This window comes from Salvelinus namaycush, chromosome 4, assembly GCF_016432855.1.
Source record: "Salvelinus namaycush isolate Seneca chromosome 4, SaNama_1.0, whole genome shotgun sequence".
NCBI lineage: Eukaryota > Metazoa > Chordata > Actinopteri > Salmoniformes > Salmonidae > Salvelinus > Salvelinus namaycush.
In genome coordinates, this window is record NC_052310.1 from 51381493 (window position 1) to 51407354 (window position 25862).

Genomic DNA, 25862 nt, shown 5'->3' on the forward strand with positions numbered 1-25862 from the left:
GCATTTTAATGAGGGAAATAAGTATTTGACCCCTCTGCAAAACATGACTTAGTACTTGGTGGCAAAACCCTTGTTGGCAATCACAGAGGTCAGACGTTTCTTGTAGGTGGCCACCAGCTTTGCACACATCTCAGGAGGGATTTTGTTCCACTCCTCTTTGCAGATCTTCTTCAAGTCATTAAGGTTTCGAGGCTGACGTTTGGCAACTCGAACCTTCAGCTCCCTCCACAGATTTTCTATGGGATTAAGGTCTGGAGACTGGCTAGGCCACTCCTGGACCTTAATGTGCTTCTTCTTGAGCCACTCCTTTGTTGCCTTGGCCGTGTGTTTTGGGTCATTGTCATGCTGGAATACCCATCCACGACCCATTTTCAATACCCTGGCTGAGGGAAGGAGGTTTTCACCCAAGATTTGACGGTACATGGCCCCGTCCATCGTCCCTTTGATGCGGTGAAGTTGTCCTGTCCCCTTAGCAGAAAAACACCCCCAAAGCATAATGTTTCCACCTCCATGTTTGACGGTGGGGATGGTTTCTTGGGGTCATAGGCAGCATTCCTCCTCCTCCAAACACGGCAAGTTGAGTTGATGCCAAAGAACTCCATTTTGGTCTCATCTGACCACAACACGTTCACCCAGTTGTCCTCTGAATCATTCAGATGTTCATTGGCAAACTTCAGACGGGCATGTATATGTGCTTTCTTGAGCAGGGGGACCTTGCGGGCGCTGCAGGATTTCAGTCCTTCACGGCGTAGTGTGTTACCAATTGTTTTCTTGGTGACTATGGTCCCAGCTGCCTTGAGATCATTGACAAGATCCTCCTGTGTAGTTCTGGGCTGATTCCTCACCGTTCTCATGATCATTGCAACTCCACGAGGTGAGATCTTGCATGGAGCCCCAGGCTGAGGGAGATTGACAGTTCTTTTGTGTTTCTTCCATTTGCGAATAATCGCAGAAACTGTTGTCACCTTCTCACCAAGCTGCTTGGCGATGGTCTTGTAGCCCATTCCAGCCTTGTGTAGGTCTACAATCTTGTCCCTGACATCCTTGGAGAACTCTTTGGTCTTGGCCATGGTGGAGAGTTTGGAATCTGATTGATTGATTGCTTCTGTGGACAGGTATCTTTTATACAGGTAAGAAACTGAGATTAGGAGCACTCCCTTTAAGAGTGTGCTCCTAATCTCAGTTCGTTACCTGTATGAAAGACACCAATACTTATTTCCCTCATTAAAATGCAAATCAATTTATAACATTTTTGACATGCGTTTTTCTGGATTTTTTTGTTGTTATTCTGTCTCTCACTGTTCAAATAAACCTACCATTAAAATTATAGACTGATCATTTCTTTGTCAGTGGGCAAACGTACAAAATCAGCAGGGGATCAAATACTTTTTTCCTTCACTGTAGGTGTATCGATACACCAGCGAAAGTGTAGTAACTTAACCATACTCAAAGGAATATTCATTGTCTGCTTTTTTACCCATCTATCAATGGGTGCCCTTCTTTGCGAGGCATGGAAACCTCCTTGGTCTTTGTGGTTGAATCTGTGTTTGACATTCACTGCTTGACTAGGAATAAAAAATCATGTTAAACTCCATTATTGCAACTTGTTACGCACATTATGTGACTTGTTACGCACATTTTTATTCCTGAACTTACTAATGGCTTGCCATAACAAAGGGGTTGAATACTTATTGACTCAAGACATTTCAGCTTTTGATTTTCATTTAATTTGTTTAAAAAAAATGTGTGTAAGCCAGTCACACAAAATCTATATTTAATACATTTTCAATTCAGGCTGTAACACAACAAAATGTGGAAAAATGAATACTTTCTCTCTCAATCTCTTCTCCCAATGCAACATTGGTGTAGTAGTCTAACACAGAGTCTGGTCTCTCTGTAGGCAAAGCCATCCACGCGTTTGGGAACGGGACAGACGTGGGAGTTTGGCAGCCCATGCCTCCGGTGCAGACCACCACCTCCACCACCACTCCTTCCCAGAAGGCTAAGGACCGCTCGTCCAACTCACTGGATGCCGCCACAAACACCAACCATCTCAACACAGGAGACGAGTCCCTCTACCACTTCTGTGGCAGCTTGCAGGTGAGGGCTCCAGCAGCTATGACACACAGCGAGAAGTGATTTCATGCCCCATGGATCTCCTGTCCTGGGGGCCTACGGCCCAGCATCTAATCTTAGGGAACTATTTTAAGATGGCACTGGCTTAATTTAAGCAATATTGATTTAATGAGGTAGAACAAATCTGTAGAGTATTCAGCTAGCACATTTGGTTCCTTGAAAGTTGGTTCTGAGAACAAAGCCATACGTTTTCTGACTGGTAAAACGTAATTTTTTAAAAACATTTTAATAACAGAAGTGACATTTTTGCATGTTGTGGGAACATTTATTCTTAGGTTGCAGGGAGGTTCTCAGAAGGTTTTACTCTGGTTCTGAGAGTTTTCCCGGGAGGTTTTATTAACGCTCTGAGAACGGAAATTATAGATTATTTTGAGGTTTTTGAATAACTTCCTTAAAACTTTTAATAACACTGCTAGCTTATTTAGGGTTAACCTTTTTGAACTCCAAGCACAGATAGGATACACGGAAATTCATTTCCTTAGGCATTAATCATGCAAGCACATTTCTTTTTTATTGTGACACGGCATCAGTGAGATTCAAAACTATAATCTTCTGTTCTCATGGAATTATTCCACATCGCCACCAGAATGGAGCTAACATGCCATGTTTATTTATGCATACAAAGCTGTTCATTTTAGTCAATTCAAACAAAACTCATTTAGAAGGAAACAAGCATTTATTAAGATCAGGTGTGGCCAATTAGTGGGCGAGGCCAACACACCTGAACAAACTTAACGGGATAGAGGATAGAGAGGTTTGTTGATGCTGAGAACGGAATGTATATGTTTTTAAATAACATTCTTAGAACATTCTATGAAAGTTACTAAAGATTTCTTGTCGTTTTTATGGAAAGTTTTCTTATGGAAAGTTCTCAGAACAATTGGAGAACATGACTTTAAATAGAACCATGAGGAAACCTGTAGGAAACGTTATGCTGAAGTACTGAAATTCACACAAAAGAACATTGTTTCTTCACGTTCTTGGAACAATTTGAGAACTTGAATTAGCAATATAGAGTGGGAAAGCGGCCATGCGTTTTGACAATTAATAGACACTGCAGTACATAAAACCTAATAAAAACATCTGTCTTGTCCAGGACCGGAGTCTACGCAGACCGGTGCGCCATAGCCAATCAGTAGGCCTATATGCAAATAAGCCATTTGCTACACGACCTGCCATCATTCCCTTCGAACTGGACTGTGTGTTTACAGGCAGTAGCAACAGCGTGGCTTTAGATCATTAGAACGTATTCACCAAAAGCCACAAAATAAACCTGAATGGATTTCTGCAAATATGTAAATACTACAGGAATCCTCTTACATTTGGGAACTTCACAGTCCTATTGATCAAACAACCATGAAAAGGTAGGTTATTTCTCCCTCAGTTGCCTATGCACATCAACAACAACAAGATCGACAACTAATGCTTACCAGAGTGAGATGAGATAAAATCTAACTAGGGAACATTAAATAAATCCTCTCAAAACAAAATACAAACTAACAAAGTGAAACAAAAAGGAAAACCGAAAACAGTTCTGTCTGGTGCAGACACACAAAGACTGAAAATAACCACCCACAAAACCCAACAGAAAACAGGCTACCTAAATATGGTTCCCAATCAGAGACAATGACTAACACCTGCCTCTGATTGAGAACCATATCAGGCCAAACGAGAAAACCAACACAGAAACACAAAACATAGATAACCCACCCAACTCACGCCCTGACCACACTAAAACAAAGAAAATACAAAAGAACTATGGTCAGAACGTGACAGGAATAGCAGTCTGCTCGTCCTTCTGCAGTTTGCCTGCCAATGCATGCTTTCCCAAGCTATGTTTTGATAACTGAATGGGAAATTGCCTGCCTGCCCTTTTATTTTATCGATGCCAATTACATTTGATTGACAAATAAGATATGCTAACTGTGGATAACAGTCCTTCAAGCTAGTTAGCTAGCAAAGCGATTCACAGCTGTAGCCACCAAAATAAGTTGGTCACTCACCCACTCCTCCAATGACTTGACATCATCCCAGCAGCTAGTTAGCCAGCTAATGTAAGGCTCCGTGTTTTTAGCTTACTAAATAAATAGCTAGCTACATAAATAGATACGCTAGCCCAGGGGTGTCAATCTCAATCAGCACACAGGCCAAATTGAAAAAACACATTGAATTCCCAGGCCAGACATAGTTTATTCATAAAAAAAAAAATTTAAACTGCCCATTGATTTATTAGAAAAACATAGCCCTTTATAATGTCCACTTATGTATATACGATGCTCTATATAGTATTTTTACATATTGTGTATTGTAGTTGTAATAGGGCTACATGTTTCTCCTTTGCATTGTGTTTTGTTACAGTTTTTTGGGGCGGTGGTATTCATTGTCAAGCTTTAAAAACCAAAGCCAGACTACAACATTTTAGTAGCCTAGCTAGGACTGTGGCATGTGTCTGTACACTTTCCCTCCGCTGCGCGGGACATGGGACACAGGAAAGCATCGCAATCGAAGTTGAGTCACCGATGGGAGCGTGGTAATTTCATAAAGTAGATGACTCAACTGTTGACTCATTTATACTCATTTATGTGTGTTTATCCTAGTTGGTCCACAGGGTTTGTTTGACACATGTGCGCTAGCCTATTAGCCACATTATGACTGACTTGAGATCATTGCCCTTTGATTGCATTGACATTCCTGGCCTTAGTTACAGTCGTCCGTTTTTGTTAAAAATATTGAGTAATTGAAACGGAAACAGTGCGTGCCAAATGGGTGTTTATGCTGAAGTACTGACATTTCCACAGAATAACGTTGTTTCTTAACGTTCTCTGAACTATTTGAAAACATTCCCAATGTCAAAACAGTTGGAGAACGTTCCAATAACATTAATGAAATAATTAAATGCCAAGAAAAAAACGTTTTTTGTTAAGTTCCTTAAATGTGCAGAGAATTTTCCAAAACCAAGCAACTATCCTACACTATTCCTAGAAAGTTGTGGGAAGGTTGTATGCAAAATAACCACAGGACAACCACACTCTCACCCAACTCTGAGAAACATATGGTTCTAAGAACATTATATGCTAGCTGGGTAGCCCTTTTGAGAACCAATACTGCTTTTTTTCAGCAGAACCTGCATTAACTTGTAATGGACTAACAGTTGTATAGGAGTCTGAGGCACATATATTAAATTGTTATCCTGGCCGATTAGTGGTAAAGCTAGACACTGAGTGGAGTCATTGTCATAGCTAGACACTGTCCTTCAGTCAGTCAGCACATCCTGCTACACACTGCAGCTCAAACACTCACTCCAACAGCAGACACACTAGATGTACTCCCTCACATACACAGCATACACACACTCTAGCGCCCTGGAGAATCACACATGACCAGTGTGCAGGCTTCATTCACCTCGGTAAAAAAGGCACGGTGGTGTCACCGACAAGGTGACGTGTGGTCTGATCTAAATGTCACCTACTGCCACCCAGCTCCCATTAACATGGATGACCGCTAGCCTGACCGCCAGCCAGCCGACCCCTCGCCTGATGAGGTCCTGCATGTCCCTTGCTGCTCGGCCTGCACCATTTGATAGGGCATTCATACGCTAATGGTACAGATTAGGATATATTACCCAGATTGATCTGGATGGGAGATAAATAGTGTGCGGAATACAGGAATACAGTGGTGGAGCGGGAGTTATCTCTGCGATGATGTCCTGGCTTAGATGACCTGCTGGAGATGGATCTTACATTTACATCAAGGGACAGAGACCGGTGCTGTATCAGAGGATGGTTGATGGTTATTAAGATTAACATCTAAGATGGTACCTTGATCAGTGTGAATGGCTTCAACAAAACAAACCCATTTGTATATCAGCAATGTGATGTAACTGACACTAATGTTCAGACTTGGGAAGCTCACAGTATTAGGTCTGTCCAGGGTTCTGTCATAGATACACACATTCTCCAATCAGATGAAAGTGTTCACTTTGCAAGGACACACACATCACACAACACACAAGTGCAGGAGGCAATCATCCTTCCCACACAGATGCGCATGCAAAACTATTGTATGGTTTTAGCAAATGTGTGTTTGTCTCACATCACACACACACCACAAACACACACACACACACACACACACAACACACTAAGCTGATAATGAGGCTGGTGTATTGGCGAGTTAGTGCTGTTGGCGCTGTGCGCATGGCGTGTCAAGCTGAAGTTAATGAGAGTGTGTGTTCCTGTATTAGCCCTGTTTGCTCTGGAGCGTGTGTTGAGGAGGAACGGCTGTCGGAGGCAGACAAGCTCTTTCTAATCACACACTCAGGGGACGGGCCTGTCAGAACACTCACTCCTCTCTCCTCTCCTCATCGATTACAAACTCTCTATACTGGCACTGGCAGACAGCTGTAGCACTTGTGCAAAACCAATGACTCAGGACCCCACTAGACTTTGGAACTTCCAACGTAAGCAGCTTGAAATATGTTTTTTTTTGTCTTTCATTTTATATATTTTCGCAAATCAAATTTAGCTCTACTGTGTATTCCTCAAACTGCCAGGAAGTATTTTTTTTCTTTTTCTTTGTGACCTTAAGCTTCAAACTGAATTAGGAAGGCTTCTCTTTGTCTTGTATCCGGTGAGAGCGATTTGCCTCTCTTTGTGTGGATTGAAAGTGGCGCAGGCAGAAATGCCTTTTGTCCCACGTCAGAGATTCAACAAAGTCAGGTGGCTCCCAGCGTATCTCAGCACCAGGAACAATAGCAAAGAGAGTCTGTTGTGTTGCTGCTGAGCCCAGCAGGGCCTGGAGTGCTCCCCAACCTGGGCCTGACAGTTAAGAGAAGCAAAACAGATTATTCACTGTGAACCCCAGAGGTGATTCAGTTTTACTTATGAATAGTTAACTCAAATGAAAATTGCTTAGCTGCCTTTAGACAAGTCTGTATCAAACATATTCAAACAGCATTTCTACATCAACATCGCCAGTGGGTGAAACTGGTTATAAAGACATATTTTGTAACATCATGGTCAGGTTGTATTTTGGTATTTGGTATTTTATTAGGATCCCCAAAGCAGCAGCTACTCTTCCTGGAGTCCACACAAAACATGAAACATGACATAATACAGAACATGAATAGACAAGAACAGCTCAAGGACAGAACTACATAAATTGTTATAGAACATTTTTTAGTTGGTTATAATCTGGTTACAGGTTATTGGTATTCAACACCCTACACATACATACGCATGTACTCGTAAAGGATACAGGTCTGATTCTCCTCCGTTCCCCATGAAATCCCATAGATAATGCATGGTGATGTATGAAACAATAACAGCATGCCCAGTCAAGCTAATTGATGGTTTAGGCCAGTGGGAGAGAAATTAATTGTGCGACAGCTCTGGATTCCATTCAGTGGGCAATGACAAACATCTCTAATTTCCCTCTACTGTGTCCCATCCAACTCCCATTACAGCCAAATCCACACACCCTCACACTGTCTTCTACACTCCCACATTATACTGATCAGGACTAGTTATCAGTCTAACTTGAATTGCCAAGTTGGTTGGTCTTAATTTGTTTTCTTCACAAAGTACATATTACTCCACATAAACACTTTGTAATAGTCCAGACTCGCTGAATTACTGCATTATCATGCCTTCTCTGTGCCATATTCCCCATGGCTCTAGGGGTAATACTTGCAGTAACAGAAACCGGCCTGGATTTTCATTTATACTGAACAAAAATATAAACGCATCATGGAAAGTGTTGGTCCCATGTTTCATGAGCTGACATAAAAGATCCCAGAAATGTTCCATATGCACAAAAAGTTTGTGTAATTGAGCATTTCTCCTTTGCCAAGATAATCCTGACAGGTGTGGCACATCAAGAAGCTGATTAAACAGCATGGACATTACACAGGTGCACCTTGTGCTGGGGACAATAAAAGGCCACTCTAAAATGTGCAGTTTTGTCACACAACACAATGCAACAGATGTTTCAAGTTTTGGGGGAATTGACATGCTGACTACAGGAATGTCCACCAGAGCTGTTACCAGAGAACTGAATGTTAATTTCTCTACCATAAACTACCTCCAGCTTCGTTTTAGAGAATTTGGCAGTACGTCCAACTGGCCTCACAAACGCAGACCACGCGTAACCACGTCAGGCCAGGACCTCCACATCCAGCTTCTTCACCTGCGAGATCGTCTGAGACCAGCCACCCGGACAGCTGATGAAACTGAGGAGTATTTCTGTCTGTAATAAAACCCTTTTGTGGGGAAAAATTACTTCTGATTGGCTGGGCCTGGCTCCCCAGTAGGTGGGTCTATGCCCTCCTAGGCCCAACCATGGCTGCACCACTGCCCAGTCATGTAAAATCCATAGATTAGGGCCTAATTTATTTATTTCAATTGACTGATTTCCTTATATGAACTGTAACTCAGTAAAATCGTTGAAATTGTTGCATGTTGCATTTATAATTTTGTTCAGTATATTATACTTTCAGACCTTTCAGACCTACATCCCCACAACACACACACACACACACAGGAAAACACGCATGCACACACAGTTTTTTCTAGCTCCCACTAAATGGAAAACGGGAAGTATTGTAAAGCATTAGAGCAACTGGCTCACATAGGGCACTGAACGCAACCCTGTCATGTAAATCATCACTGTTTCACTGTTGACAACAGCAGTTTCCCTTCAAGGTCTTTGTCCACTTGAGGTCCTGCAAATACCAGATGACTGGCCTCATCATACGACATTACCTAGAGCAGCCAAGCTGTTGTTCGAGGCACATTATAAATGAAAGGATTTAGAAGTGGAAAAGCGCTGAGATTTAACTGTGACCAGAGACGTTTCCTCATACAAGCTGGTCCGGGAAGTCATCTGTAACCACTGAATCGAAAAACTGTAAGAGGATCAATGGCGACATGTATTTCAGTAGAAAATGGTACTGTATGGCTCAGTTGGTAAAGGATGGCACTTGCAATGCCAGAATTGTGGGTTTGATTCCCGGGGCCACCCATACGAAAAATGTATGCACACATGACTAAGTCACTTTGGATAAAAGCTCCTTCTGAATGGCATATGTATTTTATATTATTCCAAAGCAACAAATCACTGATGTTGAGCACTACCCATGGTCCATCACTGTTTACAATCACTTAGACGAGCGCATAAATTCCTACTACACACAGTATGGTGGTTTTGACCATGTTTCTCTTGGTTTTACAGGCACAGAAACTGAAGTCTAACATCTCAATTGATGGGGTGCTTTGCGTGGTAAGTGGAGAGCATAGTTTGATTATCCTAATGAACCTTGTTTGAGAAAGAAATATGAATCTAACTTTAAGCCATAACTATCAACTAACAATTCATCATGACTAAGACCAGGAGGTTTTCCTGACCATATGACCTATCCAGAAAATGTGAGCAGGTCCTACCTAATCAGTCGTGATCTATGTAAAACTATTTATGAACAGTAGTGTATATTTTCAATTAAGAGGAAAGATTAAGGTAATTACTACTTGGACCCTAACCTCATGACACAGACCCACATAAAGAAGTCAAGGCGACCCCTTCTGCACACATGCCCATGGTCTTTGTAGTCCTCTGGGCTGAAATGTGAGCATTGCTTATCTAGTGCTCTTCAAAGTTCAGTAAATGTCATTGTACATAATAAAGCTGCATTATTCCATGGAGTGACATTTAAGGAGGCAGTGGCAGGTTCAAACAGCCTGAGAAGACATGGCCCCTTTTCAGCTCAGCAATTCATTAGTGCATCAAAGAGCTTTTCATCTCACCTCCAAAGCAACACATGGATATGACAGAGCCACCCTGGCATTTTAGTTCTTAAAACATTTTATTTTATTTTTTTACTTTCCAGTCTAGTCTGCCAATTTAATCACACATTTGTGGTGTTATTAAGACTTTCTAATTTGGTTTGGATTATGTCAGCTTTCTCTAATTGAAAATGTGTATTTGATATAGTGTTTTGCGTGTAGCCCCAAGAGATCATGAATGTGGACACTTTAAATGCAGTTTTTTGATGCAACCAGGGAACAACTGATCGTTATGATTTGTCAAGTTGTTTTAATTCTCTGTCCCTCCCTCCACAGGACCCACAGATCGACGACCCCGGTATATCCAACTCCATCTCCAGGAATTCAGCCGGGCTGCCGTCATCTCAGGCACACCTATACTCACTGTTGCTCCTGCTGGCCGTGCTGCTACACTGCACCCTGGCAGCGCTCTACCCCGCAGCAGTCTTGTAGCCATGCTGCATTTCAAAAACATGGACAGACTCAATTTGTATAAAGAAGAAATTATATTCTCTGTTCCCAGTACACCTGTTGTATTTTTCTTTCCCTTCTTTCTGTTTCCTTTTTTAATTCTAGTTTGAAGAAGCATTACGTTGAAGTGTGCTAAAGTGATCTCAGTGTAACTCAGTTTTGCTCTGTTTTCTCTCGTTTTTGTTTTATGAAGGGAAAAGCTTCTATGTCGGTCACTGTGCGATCATGAGAATGCATTGCTACATTCAAATACACAATGGCTGGTGGCTTTTGGGCTGTTCCTGGTACGAGTCCTTCACATGGGATCTAATGTATTAATAATGGTATTGTCATTAAGCAGGCGCTTTTATCCAAGTGAGTTTGTGTGTTGAGGCTGAGGCAAAAATTCCCCATCACTTTGATCGCAATGGTTTACATGAGGTAGGCAGCTTTTTCAATATATCTCTTCTGTGGCGTGCGTGTGTGTTTTGATATGGTGTCTGCCATCCTTTCACATTTGAGAAGAAGGAATTTGAAGATGTGGATGGAGCTATGTTGGCACAGAGCTCAGACAGTATAGATGGCTAGACCACAAAATCTTGGCTTTAGAACCTTTGATTTACAGTAAAATGGCTACAGAACCCTGTATTCTGTTGGGTGCCACGTTTGTGTCACCAACTCAGCCTGCTGCAGCAAAACACACATATTAAGAGCTCACGTTGACATTGTAGCTCAGGCTCATACACGCATGCAAAAAGCACACGCGCAAAGACCAGCACACACATACAGTACACACTCACACCCACATGTAAAGGCTCGCTAAAATGTACATGGAGCTATTTGAGTGGAATTGGACATTGTTTTGGTCTTTCAAAGTAGTTTGACATATTTTCTCTATACTGGATGAAAGGGAGGAATGTATGTAGGGTTTCTGGTAGACACATTCCTACCTGAATGAGTATGTGAGCGCTGGACTCGAACTGCTCTGTAAGCATCGTAAAGAGCTGTGGAGCTCTTGGCAACAGCCGTACAGATGATGACTTTAAGAATTGTATCAGCCCACCAGAGATTGATTCTCATGATCAAAGCTTTATTGTGTACACTGTAATTACACACAATCATTCAATAGACTAGCATACATCTGCTCAATGTGTTATCATATCGCCTTCCCAATACAACTGTCAATCTTATTGGAGCGAAGGCTTATAAATAACGATTGGCATCTGAGTCCAGCTGACGCAGAACATGTGACTCTTGTATGTATATTGTAGCATTTTGTATGTCTCCTGAGAAAGTATCAACCTTGTAACATAATCATATTTAACTCTCAAATGAAATGTGCAAATAAAAAGATACATTTGAAGTAATAATTTGCTCATGTAAACCACCCAACACACAGTCACCTCACACTTACATGTGGCATGTGCAGCAAATTAATTTAGCCTTTGGACATTTTAAAGCATTTATGACATGCTGCTTGGGTTCGTGTGGCTTTTCAAAACATAATATATATTACATGTTATTTACTGGGCATTAAAATTATATATGTATGTACTTGATTGAAACAGTAATTGGACTAGAAATGTCTGATTATAATCTTCTGTTCAGGAGCATTGTGAGCAATTTGATCAGATTCAGATTCCCTATAAAATACATCAAATTAAACAATAGCATTTTTGTTTTACAGCAAGCAACATATTTGCCACAATACGTATAAAGGAACTAATGTAAATGAAGATATCAATGTAGCTCTCCTATTGTTTTTCCTGAGCAAACAAATATTCAACCAATTTTAGCAGATTCAGATTCCCTGTAAAATACATCAAATTAAACAATATCATTTTTGTTTTACAACAAGCTGCGTACTTGCCCACAAACATATGAAGGAACTAATGTAAATGAAGATATCAATGTAGCTCTCCTATTGTATTTCCTAAGCAAACAAATATTCTACCACAGTTACATTTATGCTGTTGCCTAAATATATTGTTTTTTGGCAAATACCCTGTTATTTTTCTATCTTTGACTATTTTGGCCTTAATTTATTAAACTGCTACATCCCGCACAAGTAAGGAGCATATAGGACCGTACACAGAGGTTAAAGTTCATAATATCGCATGGTTGATAGGAAATGCAATAAAGGATATAGGATATATATCATTTGATCTATGGGATCCGAGGCAGCTGGGTGGTTTAACACATTGGTATCTGCAGTTGGATTGCTGATATTTCACAGAGACAGAGGATGAATGTGTTGGAATCTGTGGGGGACGGAGGATAACGAGCCCACTGAGTGGCAGGTGAAGACATAAAATACCCCAAGAGTATTTGTATTCATCTGCATCACATTGGTTGTTTAACTAAAAGAAAACGAACTGCAATGTTTATACTGATTGGAAACAAACAATCCCTCAGCTATCCACGTTACTTCTAGCCTGTGAAAATGTACAATCTATTGTATAAAATGATAATTAAAATGTTGACTCATCCAACAGTGAGGTTGTTTTTGTATTCCGTAGGGGGTTGTTCTGTGGCCTGTTATAACCCTGTTTTACTGGCTGTATGAGAGAGAGAGAGAGAGAGAGAGAGAGAGAGAGAGAGAGAGAGAGAGAGAGAGAGAGAGAGAGAGAGAGAGAGAGAGAGAGAGAGAGAGAGAGAGAGAGAGAGAGAGAGAGAGAGAGAGAGAGAGAGAGAGAGAGAGAGAGAGAGAGAGAGAGAGAGAGAGAGAGAGAGAGAGAGAGAGAGAGAGAGAGAGAGAGAGAGACCAATTCAGGTATTTCTTTCCACTAATTGGTCTTTTGACCAATCACATCAGCTCTGAAAAAGATCTTATGTGCTTGGTCAACGCAGCCATAGAGAGTCCTGATTCAAGTAAGGTGAACCTGTCTGCATAAATAGACATGTGTAGCCATTGTCTGGTACCTGAGAATGAACTGTGTGAGCTGTGGAATCTGGAGCTGTGCTGAAAAGATTGACCGTGTTGACACATAATAGTTTATCTATGACATGCTGAGATGAAGAGCGGTTCCAGATGAGGACATCAGCCTTGGCTTTACCATGTCAGATAAACATGTTCCCAGGACATTGGGGAAAATGTCTGACAATGTCAAAGGAAAACATTCTCTTCGTGTCACGAATCAAACATGTATTTTTTTATTTCACCTTTACTTAACCAGGTAGGCTAGTTGAGAACAAGTTCTCATTTACAACTGCGACCTGGCCAAGATAAAAACAAACAACACAGAGTTACACATAAACAAACGTAGTCAATAACACAATAGAAACATCTATGTACAGTGTGTGCAAATGTAGAAGATTAGGGAGGTAAGGCAATAAATAGGCCGTAAAGGCAAAATAATTACAATTTAGCATTACCACTGGAGTGATAGATGTGCAGATGATGATGTGCAAATAGAGATACTGGGGTGCAAAAGAGCAAGAGGCTAAATAACAATATGGGGATGGGGTAGTTGGGTGTGCTATTTACAGATGGGCTGTGTACAGGTACAGTAATCAGTAAGCTGCTCTGACAGCTGATGCTTAAAGTTAGAGAGGGCGATATAATAAAGTTCATAAGAAACATAAGAAAGTTCTGAAAATGTTTGACTGTTCCCTGGCCCTGAGCCTAGATTGGGGAACATTCTCAGAACACCTCTGGACACATTCAAGTCCATCCCACTTGAAATACTCCAGGAACAAAACATGAATCGCAAAAACAGTTAAGCTTCAATGCACAAAAAGTACAATACTGAGAAGGGAGGGTCAATTTCATGCATGCACTTTTCCACAATGGAGCAGGAAATAGTATGTAATGGCTGTATGGCCTTTCTCTGGACATCATACTAGGAGTGGGTTGTTTCGCTGGAATGGGGTAGAAAGACAGCCAACGGGGTTGACCTTTCAAATCCCACAGATTAGGGAACGCCTCACAATTATTACATCACATGTTGTTACATAGTTTTTTCTGAAATCAACTCAAAATGTCACTGGTGTGGTTGTTTCAACAGTATACCAGCTGGTACTTCATGTAAGTATGTTTCTTGCAGGCATTTTGATCATGGACAGAAATAATGAATCTGAGACAATATGTTAGAACATGTTATACAGACTTTGACAGAACGCAGCAGCAGCTGTGAGAAACACATTGAAATGGGACTGTCTGAGTGATGTTGAAAGGATGCACTGAAGATGTTCATGCTGGTTTGGTAGCGAGAATCAGCTCTTACAATTAAGTTAAAGTGCTTGGTTGATATGTGGCTTTTCTATTCATCCAGTCCTCTTACAGAAGGCAAAACAACATACCCTAATCTCTAGTGGACAGACGCACGTAACATTGATCGAGCATCTGAAGCGATTTTGTAAGATTTTAATTCTGGATTTCTGAGAATAATATGTATCAGCTGAGGTTGAATGGAATGTGTTCCAAAGAATAACACCAATGTTATGTAACTAGGGCTCCCATCACGCACAATATTTCCAATCATATCCTGTAAAAGAGAATAGATGGAAATGGCATGGGCTAAAGGAGGATAATGCCCTTTCAGACAAACAGAAAATGTTTTATTAATGTCAAACAAATGCAATGCACAACCTTGAAATTAAAGCCCTCCAGCAAAAAGGGGAACAGTAAAAGAAAGATATTGAACATTAGTTCCCCTAAATGTAGGGAATAACATTTTTGATAGCGAGAGTAAAACTGAATTTCACATTGGAGATGTGCTTATTAAGAAGTTCTAAAAACTAGTCTATTGACACGAGCCTCTGCCGAAATGGAAACGGAGCCGGTGACGTAACTTCTGCTTTTGGATGTTAATAATGTGACACTCCATCTTAACCCCTCCTCCACATTTACTGGATTGGTTGAACAGTGCAGAAGAGAACCTCCCCTGACAGTTTTTGTCTTCACGTCAAGACCAGTATGTAAGGATCTAGTTTCAGGCGTTTCTTTTACGCCCGCTACGTTAGGTTAATTGACCTAACCTTGAGGAGGCTTCAATACATATTATTGACCTAAAGGAACCTTGGTTATGGAGATGACCGTTAATAACTGCACTTCGAGAAAACAGACTATAAACTGAAGTACTTGGGGAAAAAAATTCAGGCAATAATCAAGGCTAAAATAGTCTAACAAAATAATATTGTATAAGACTGGTCTAAGGAGGAGCTTGGTGAACTAGATGAGCTGGCTTCTCAAAGAAGTCCTATTGAAACAAATGTTGTATAAAGGGAAAGGGGGATACCTAGTCAGTTGTACAACTGAATGCATTCAACTGAAACGTGTCTTCCGCATTTAACCCAACCACTCTGAAGCTGGCCTTGCATAGAACATGTCTAATCTAAAAAAGTGCTGGTATTATAGTTAGTCTGTGAAAAAGTAAGGGGGAAACAGATCTTAAGCATCGTCGTCAGATGATTGTTTATATCTACAAATGTACAGTCTGCAAGTAATTTCTGAAGCTACTTAATAGGATGTAAAAACTGAAAAGATGTAAGCATTTCAAGTCACTTTCCACAGGCATTAGTTCACATCTATTAATAAACATGTCACATTGGGGTTGCTCTACAGTGCCTTCAGAAAGTACACTACATGACCAAAAGCAGGTGGAAACCTGCTCATCGAACATCTCATTCCAAAATCATGTGCATTCATATGGAGATGGTCCCGCCTTTGCTGCTATAACAGCCTCCACTCTTTTGGGAAGGCTTTTCCACTAGATGTTGGAACATTACTGCGGTGTCTTGCTTCCATTTAGCCACAAGAGCACTGATGTTGGGCGATTGGGCCTGGCTCGCAGTCGGCGTTCCAATTCATCCCAAAGGTGTTTGATGGGGTTGAGGTCAGGGCTCTGTGCAGGCCAGTCAAGTTCTTCCACACCGATCTCAACAAACCATTTCTGTATGGACATCGCTTTTTGCACGGGGGCATGGTCATGCTGAAACAGGAAGAGGCCTTCCCCAAACTGTTGCCACAAAGTTAGATGCACAGAATCCTCTAGAATGTCATTGTATGCTGTAGCGTTAAGATTGGCCTTCACTGGAACTAAGGGGTCTAGCACGAACCATGAAAAACAGCCCCAGACCATTATTCCTTCTCCACAAAACTTTACAGTTGGCAATATGCATTGCGGCAGGTTGCGTTCTCCTGGCATCTGCCAAACCCAGATTCGTCCGTCGGACTGCCAGATGGTGAAGCGTGATTCATTACGCCAGAGAACGCGTTTCCACTGCTCTAGAGTCCAATGGTGGCAAGCTTTACACCATTCCAGCCGACGCTTGGCATTGTGCATGGTGATCTTAGGCTTGTGTGCAGCTCCTCGGCCATGGAAACCCATTTCATGAAGCTCCCAACAAACAATTATTGTGCTGACGTTCCTTCCAGAGGCAGTTTGGAACTCGATAGTGAGTGTTGCAACCGAGGACAAATTATATTTTCGCTACACGTGATTCAGCACTCAGCGGTCCTGTGAGTTCTGTGAGTTCCTTATTCTGTGAGCTTGTGTGGCCTACCACTTCACGGCCGAGCCGTTGTTGCTACTAGACGTTTCCGCTTCACAATAACAGCACTTACATTTGACCGGGACAGCTCTAGCATGGAAGAAAATTGACGAACTGACTTGTTGGAAACGTGTCATCCTATGAAGATGCCACTTTGAAAGTCACTGAGATCTTCAGTAAGGCCATTCTACTGCGAACGGATATGTGCTCGATTTTATACACCCGTCAGCAATGGGTGTGGCTGAAATAGACAAATCCACTAACTTGAATGGGTGTCCACATACATTCACACCCCTTGACCTTTTCCACATTTAGTTGTGTTACAGCCTGAATTTAAAATTGATTACATTTTGAATTTTTTTGTCACTGGCCTACACACAATATCTCATAATGTCAAAGTGTAATTATGTTTTTAGACATTTTTCACAAATGAATAACAAAAAATTAAAAGCTGAAATTTCTTGAGTCAGTAAGTATTCAACCTCTTTGTTATGGCAAGCCCAAATAAGTTCAGGAGTAAAAAATTGCTTAACAAGTCACATAATAAGTTGCATGGACTCACTTGGTGTGCAGTGAATTTCAAACACAGATTCAACCACAAAGACCACAGAGGTGTTCCAATGCTTCGCAAAGAAGGGCACCTATTGGTAGATGGGTAAAAAATTAAATAATGCAGAATATCCTTTGAGCATGATGAAGTTATTCATTACACTTTGGATGGTGCATCAATACACCCAATCACTCCAAAGAGAGGAAGGAAACCACTCAGGGATTTCACCATGAGGCCAACGGTGATATTAAAACAGTTACAACGTTTAATGGCTGTGATTGAAAACAGAGGATGGATCAACAACATTGTAGTTAATCCACAATACGAATCTAAATGACAGAGTGAAAAGAAGGAAGCCTGTACATAATACAAATATTCCAACATATGCATCCTGTTTGCAATAAGGGACTAAAGTAAAACCCCAAAATGTGTCAAAGAAATTAACTATATGTCCTGAATACAAATCGTTATGTTTGGGGCAAATACAACACATCACTGAGTCCCACTTTATATTTTCAAGCATGGTTGTGGCTGCATCATGTTATGGGTACGCTTGTCATCTCAAGGACTAAGAAGTTTGTTTTGTTGATAAAAAAGAAACAGAATAGAACTAAACATAAGCAAATCCCATAGGAAAAGCTGGTTCAGTCTGCTTTCCAAAAGACACTGCAAGACACTGCAAGACATCTTTCAGCAGAACAATAACCTAACACACAAGGCCAAATGCACACTGGAGTTGCTCACCAAGATGACATTGAATGTTCCCGAGTAGCCTAGTAACAGTTTTGACTTAAATCGTCTTGAAAATCTATGGCAAGACTTGAAAATGGCTGTCTAGAAATGATCAACAATCAACTTGACAGAGCTTGAAGAATTTAAAAAAGAATAATCTGTAAATATTTTACAATCCAGGTTTGCAAAGCTCTAAGAGACGTACCCAGAAAGACTCACAGTTGTAATCGCTGCCGAAGGTGATTTTAACATTGACACAGCAGTGTGAATACTTATGTAAATTAGATATTTATGTATTTAATGTTCAATACACTTGCAAACATTTCTGAAAACATGTTTTCACTTTGTCATTATGGGGTATTGCGTGATGGGTGAGAGAAAAAAACAATTTAATCCAATTTAATCAGGTTGTAACACAACAAAATGTGGAATAAGTCAATGGGTATGAATACTTTCTGAAGGCACTCTAGCTCACTGAAAACCCCCACGGGCAGTTTATGTCATATGGACAAATGGTTTATGAATACTAATAAATGTTTAAACTATAATTATTCCACTGTTTTATAATCCCTATGTAATTATGAGGCTAGTTTAGAATCGTACTGTATGCCTCTTCAAATTATGATATTGTAAAGATATACTGATCTAAATGATCGTGGGTCACAAATGAACTTGTAATTCCACATTAATGCATGGTAGGTCGTATGAGAAAATGTATAACTAATTGATTCAGATTAAACCCGTTCCGATGGCATGAACCAGTGACACTACTCACTGGCAGAGTCTTGTACCAGGAAAGTTGTGACATAGAAGTCTCCCTCCCACACAGGCCAAAGAACCATACTTTCCCATCACTCTTGCCATCTTTCCTATCTCATCAGATACTAATTTCTGTCACTATAGTTACTTTTTACCCTTTCTCTTTGTTCTTGGTCCGATGTGAGGAGAAGGCTTCCTTTTGTTGTGGTGAAGAGCACTATTGGCAGTGGTCAGGGTTGGATGATAGAAGAACCATTCTTCTCAAGCTTCGGAGCTGTGGGTGTGAGGGTCCAGGGGGCAACTATGTGCTTTGTAACACGGCCGGCCCTGCCCAGTCATACCATAAGAAGTGGAAATAACCCAACGCAATTGGAACATAATACCATAAAGATTGAGGCCTGGAAGTGGCATCAATCATGTGAATGCGGGTCGGTTGACCCTGACCCTGAGGTGAGTGTGGCCAGCTGGTCAGGGTCCATTAAGAGGGAGAATGTGATGGGAGGAATGAAATGGTGTGAATGAGCGAGTACACTAGGAGATGCTACAGTTGCAGACACACTTCAAACATAATGGTCGCTAAGGGTGGCATACTGTATGTCAAAGCTACAGCATATTCACAGTAGAAATGGATATGCGTGTGTGACTTTCTCAATAAATGGGCTGCTGGAATAGACAAAAAAATGGCTGGTCCAATCAGTGCCCTCTGTGAAACAGAGAGTAAGTTTTAGCAAATATTGTCTATTATATTGACAAGATATTCAAGTGACCGCTCTAACAATGGAAATACATGTCCTCAAAGGGACCATTCTAGCCAATGAGATGGCAGATACGTGTCTGAACAACAGGACATAGAGATAGATAGAGGGCTCATCATGGGCATCTCCATTTTAAAGTAGTCAATTCTCTTCTTCTTCATTGGCTGATTGCTCCCAACTCATAGGAATCCCCACCCAGTTGACTACTTTAAAAAGGTGGAAGCCATCAATGGCAATGTCCATGCCAAAACTTATATCCATGATAAGTCCTCTATCTATCTCTATGACAACAGGCTCCGATATAGAAGTTGTCAAAATACCACGTGTCCACATATTAGTGCATTCGTAACAACTCAACCATTACGAAACTTCAATTAGATCAAATAAGCCCCAGGTAGTAAATTAGCAATTACATTTGACGTCCATACATAAATTCCTCACTTTGTGGGCTTATTTTCTTGGACAGATTTTGTGCGGAGTAAAACCTCTCGCTTCACCTCTTCCTCTCCGGCTTATGACAAAAAGCAATGTAGACAAATACTGTGCCATCTGATTGGTTGAAGGTGATTCAAATGTTGACAAGTTAGTTTTGAAGAAGGCCCCTCAATACAGAGGTAGGCTCAAAATGCAAGGAGGAATGCCAGACTGATACATGAAGTGAAATAGAATGGTGAACGTAGCGATCAGGATTTATCAAACATATTGGTCAAATCAGATGTACACTATCCCTGATGCAGTGAAAAGAATAATAACATCTAAAAAATATAAGAAAGCTTTATATTACATATTTTTGTATTTAAAATGGCAGGAAAGTGCACCACTCGTCTCTCTTTACTAATGGCGAAGACAGCATGAGTATCGACAGTATGCAGCCCTTTCATGTATCATTGGATGGTGGACTGTTAAGTTTGAACCTAGGGGAAATCTTTAAAGATCTACACTCCCCATTCCCTATCAAAATGTCTTCACAATTCTCTGATTATTCAAGTATACAAACATTAAAGATTCAATGAAAATGTTTGAGGAAATATAAGGGCTCTATTCAATCTGTATTGCGAAAGTTCAACATCACAGCGTGATGTAAAATTAAAGGCAATGTTCCCGTGTTAGCGGGGACTGTATTCACGGTAAACGCTGTATACAGTGACTTCGGAAAGTATTCAGACCCCTTGACTTTTTCCACAGTTAAGTTCCAGCTGTCACGTTCCTGACCTTATTTCCTTTGTTTAGTCTTTGTTTAGTTGGTCAGGACGTGAGCTGGGTGGGTATATTCTATGTTATGTGTTTCATTGGTTTAGGGTTGTCTAATTGGCCTGATATGGTTCTCAATCAGAGGCAAGTGTTTTACGTTGTCTCTGATTGGGAACCATATTAAGGTAGGCTGTTCTCACTGTTTGTTTGTGGGTGATTGTTCCTGTTCGTGCGTTATTTGTGTTTTATATATTCTCAAGTTCAGGACTGTAGCGTTGTTGGGTTTCGTTTTGTTTATTGTTTTGTTCGTGTTAAAAAAAGTATTCAAATAAATATGGATACATACCACGCTGCGATTTGGTCCTCCTCTCCTTCAACCAACGACGAGAGTCGTTACACCAGCCTTATTCTAAAATGTATTAAATAAATACAAATTGTCAGCAATCTACACACAATACCCCATAATGACAAAGCGAAAACAGGTTTATATATATACAGTGGGGCAAAAAAGTATTTAGTCAGCCACCAATTGTGCAAGTTCTCCCACTTAAAAAGATGAGAGAGGCCTGTAATTTTCATCATAGGTACACTTCAACTATGACAGACAAAATGAGAAAAAAAAATCCAGAAAATCACATTGTAGGATTTTTTATGAATTTATTTGCAGATTATGGTGGAAAATAAGTATTTGGTCACCTACAAACAAGCAAGATTTCTGGCTCTCACAGACCTGTAACTTCTTCTTTAAGAGGCTCCTCTGTCCTCCACTCGTTACCTGTATTAATGGCACCTGTTTGAACTTGTTATCAGTATAAAAGACACCTGTCCACAACCTCAAACAGTCACACTCCAAACTCCACTATGGCCAAGACCAAAGAGCTGTCAAAGGACACCAGAAACAAAATTGTAGACCTGCACCAGGCTGGGAAGACTGAATCTGCAACAGGTAAGCAGCTTGGTTTGAAGAAATCAACTGTGGGAGCAATTATTAGGAAATGGAAGACATACAAGACCACTGATAATCTCCCTCGATCTGGGGCTCCACGCAAGATCTCACCCCGTGGGGTCAAAATGATCACAAGAACGGTGAGCAAAAATCCCAGAACCACACGGGGGGACCTAGTGAATGACCTGCAGAGAGCTGGGACCAAAGTAACAAAGCCTACCATCAGTAACACACTACGCCGCCAGGGACTCAAATCCTGCAGTGCCAGACGTGTCCCCCTGCTTAAGCCAGTACATGTCCAGGCCCGTCTGAAGTTTGCTAGAGAGCATTTGGATGATCCAGAAGAAGATTGGGAGAATGTCATATGGTCAGATGAAACCAAAATAGAACTTTTTGGTAAAAACTCAACTCGTCGTGTTTGGAGGACAAAGAATGCTGAGTTGCATCCAAAGAACACCATAACTACTGTGAAGCATGGGGGTGGAAACATCATGCTTTGGGGCTGTTTTTCTGCAAAGGGACCAGGACGACTGATCCGTGTAAAGGAAAGGATGAATGGGGCCATGTATCGTGAGATTTTGAGTGAAAACCTCCTTCCATCAGCAAGGGCATTGAAGATGAAACGTAGCTGGGTCTTTCAGCATGACAATGATCCCAAACACACCGCCCGGGCAACGGAGGAGTGGCTTCGTAAGAAGCATTTCAAGGTCCTGGAGTGGCCTAGCCAGTCTCCAGATCTCAACCCCATAGAAAATCTTTGGAGGGAGTTGAAAGTCCGTGTTGCCCAGCAACAGCCCCAAAACATCACTGCTCTAGAGGAGATCTGCATGGAGGAATGGGCCAAAATACCAGCAACAGTGTGTGAAAACCGTGTGAAGACTTACAGAAAACGTTTGACCTCTGTCATTGCCAACAAAGGGTATATAACAAAGTATTGAGATAAACTTTCGTTATTGACCAAATACTTATTTTCCACCATAATTTGCAAATAAATTCATTAAAAATCCTACAATGTGATTTTCTGGATTTTCTTTTCTCATTTTGTCTGTAATAGTTGAAGTGTACCTATGATGAAAATTACAGGCCTCTCTCATCTTTTTAAGTGGGAGAACTTTCACAATTGGTGGCTGACTAAATACTTTTTTGCCCCACTGTACTCATATAAAAATGTAAAAAACATATTTACATAAGCATTCAGACCCTTTGCTATCAGACACGAAATTGAGCTCAGTTGCATCCTATTTCCATTGATAATCCTTGAGATGTTTCTACAACTTGATTGGTGTCCACCTGTGGTAAATTCAATTGATTGGACATGATTTGGAAAGGCACACACCTGTCTATATAAGGTCCCACAGTTGACAGTGCATGCCAGAGCAAAAACCAAGCCATGAGGTCCAAGGAATTGTCCCCAGAGCTCCGAGACAGGCTTGTGTCGAGGCACGGATCTGAGGAAGGGTACCAAAACATTTCTGCAGCATTGGAGGTCCCTAAGAGCACAGTGGCCTCCATCATTCTTAAATGGAAGAAGTCTGGAACCACCAATACTCTTCCTAGAGCTGACCGCTCAGCCAAACTAAGCAATCGGGGGAGAAGGGCATTGGTAGGGTGGTGACCAAGAACCTGATGGAGTTCCTCTGTGGAGATGGGAGAAACTTCCAGAAGGACAACCATCTCTGCAGCACTCCACTAATCAGGCCTTTATGGTAGAGTGGCCAGACAGAAGCCACTCCTCAGTAAAAGGCACATGACAGCACACTTGGAGTTTGCCAAAAGGCACCTAAAGACTCTCAGACCATGAGAAACAAGAATCTCTGGTCTGATGAAACCAAGATTGAACTCTTTAGCCTGAATGCCAAGCATCACGTCTGGAAGAAACCTGGCACCATCCCTACGGTGAAGCATGGTGGTGGCAGCATCATGCTGGGACGATGTTTTTCAGCGCCAGGGACTGGGAGACTAGTCAGGATCGAGGCAAAGATGAATGGAGAAAAGTACAGAGAGATCCTTAATGAAAACCTGCTCCTGAGCACTCAGGACCTCAGACTGGGGCAACGGTTCCAACAGGTCAACGACCCTAAGCACACAGCCAAGACAACGCAGGAGTGGTTTCGGGACAAGTCTCTGAATGTCCTTGAGTGGCCAAGCCAGAGCCCGGACTTGAACCTGATCGAACATCTCTGAAGAGACCTAAAAGTAGCTGTGCAGCAACACTCCACATTCAAGCTGACAGAGCTTGAGAGGATCTAGAGCTTCAACAAAGTACTGAGTAAAGGGTCTGAATACTTATGTAAATGTCAATATTTCAGGTCTTGTTTTTGTTATTTTTGTTATTAACAAAAAAATCTAAAAACCTGATTTTGCTTTGTCATTATGGAGTAGTGTGTGTAGATTGATGAGAGAAAAAAACGATTGAATCAATTTTAGAATAAACGCTGTAACCTAACAAAATGTGAAAAAAGTAAAGGGGCCTGAATACTTTCCAAAGGCACTGTATGTCGGCTCAATCTTAAATTACCTTTACATTTCTATTGCGCAATATGCAACACTTAAGCTATACAGATTGAATAGAGCCCCTAGTCTTGAAAGTGTAATAAGTCGCATAAGACACATTACATATCAAAATCACCACACATTCTATATCTGAACGATCAAACCAAGACATCCTTTTGGCGGATCTTTCAAGGTGTCCGATGTCAGTATCTTTAAGTACTCTCTGCTTGTAAGTCAATCAAATTGACATCTGGTGCATAAAATCAATAAAGCTTGAGAATTGAGAGGCAAAAGAATACAAAGGAGACATGTTTTAATCACAGTATTAAGAAGCATCAAAATGTTTAATTGTAACTTTACATAATATGCCCATAATGAACAAAATAATGAGGTGAGCTGCTCTTCATTCATACAAATTTCAACAGATCTGTGTAAAATACATTTCATGTAGTTCACCTGACCGGAAAACATCAATGTATCACATTTCTACATTTCTTATGTACATTTAAGTGTGATAATTTATTAGGGTTTGTTTACAATGATTTACAAGACAAAGCGTGACACAGAACATAGGATGCTTCGGATAAAAGTGTAAACACGACAAACTTCAAAGTCATACAGAGAAAACAAACAGCCCAAATGCCAAAAATATGCATGCATGCTTCCTTCCTTCCTCCCTTCCTTGAAGAAATCCCAGGTAGAGAGTAGGAAAGGAAACATATGTAACATTTTGGAACTAAGAATGGTATAGGCTGAATAGAGTTGCAGGATCCAAGCTGAGTTAGTGTGTAACACAAATTAAACGACCTGGATATTGAGGTTAAATTAATCATTTGGTTTTTGTCTTATTAACATACTGTACAAGAAAACAGAGCTAAGTACAATTTGTTAGGAGTTGCCTTTTCTAACTGTATGCCCTTGTCATTCCCTTAGAAACACAATCATACACAATCACAATAAAATATGGCAAAATAAAAAAGGAGTAGCAATTAAAGTATTATTTTATATTCTAAATCTATACTTAAATAAATCAAGGAGTCTTGATATGTATAAAGTATATGTGTTGACAGATACTGAGAAATATGTTGAAACATCTTCACATACAGTCAGGTCCAAAATTATTGGCACCCTTGATAAAGATGAGCAGAAAATACAAATACTGAGCTATATTTTATGCAAAAAAAAGTTTTTACTTCTATTATTTTACACTAATACAATTGCTCAGACAAAGAGATTTAGTTTAACAAGTAATATATATATATATATATGAAAAATATGAAAAAATAGAGCTGTGGTAGATTTGGCGTTGAAAGAAGGATGCATACGCAGAAAATAACCCCATACCCACTGTAAAATAATGTGGATTTTTGATGTTATGGGGCTATTTTGCTTCCACTGGTCCTCGGGCCCTTGTTAAGTATGGCATAATAAACTTTACCCAGTACCAGGACATTTTAGCCAAAAACCTGGTTGCCTCTGACATGAGGCTGAAACTTGGCTCGAAGTGGGTCTTCCAGCAAGACAATAACCCGAAGTAC

General features: G+C 40.8%; 1 protein-coding gene across 1 annotated transcript in view; it reads left to right on the forward strand.

Annotated features, from left to right (window-relative positions):
• gfra1a (gdnf family receptor alpha 1a) overlaps positions 1-12879 on the forward strand; it is a 110819-nt gene extending 97940 nt beyond the window's left edge. The window contains exons 7-9 of the mRNA XM_038990567.1: positions 1901-2100; positions 9367-9414; positions 10251-12879. Of these exons, the coding sequence (XP_038846495.1) occupies positions 1901-2100; positions 9367-9414; positions 10251-10406 (404 nt within the window). The 3' untranslated portion in view covers positions 10407-12879. The remainder of the gene's footprint in view (positions 1-1900; positions 2101-9366; positions 9415-10250) is intronic.
• The last annotated feature ends 12983 nt before the right edge of the window (positions 12880-25862 follow it).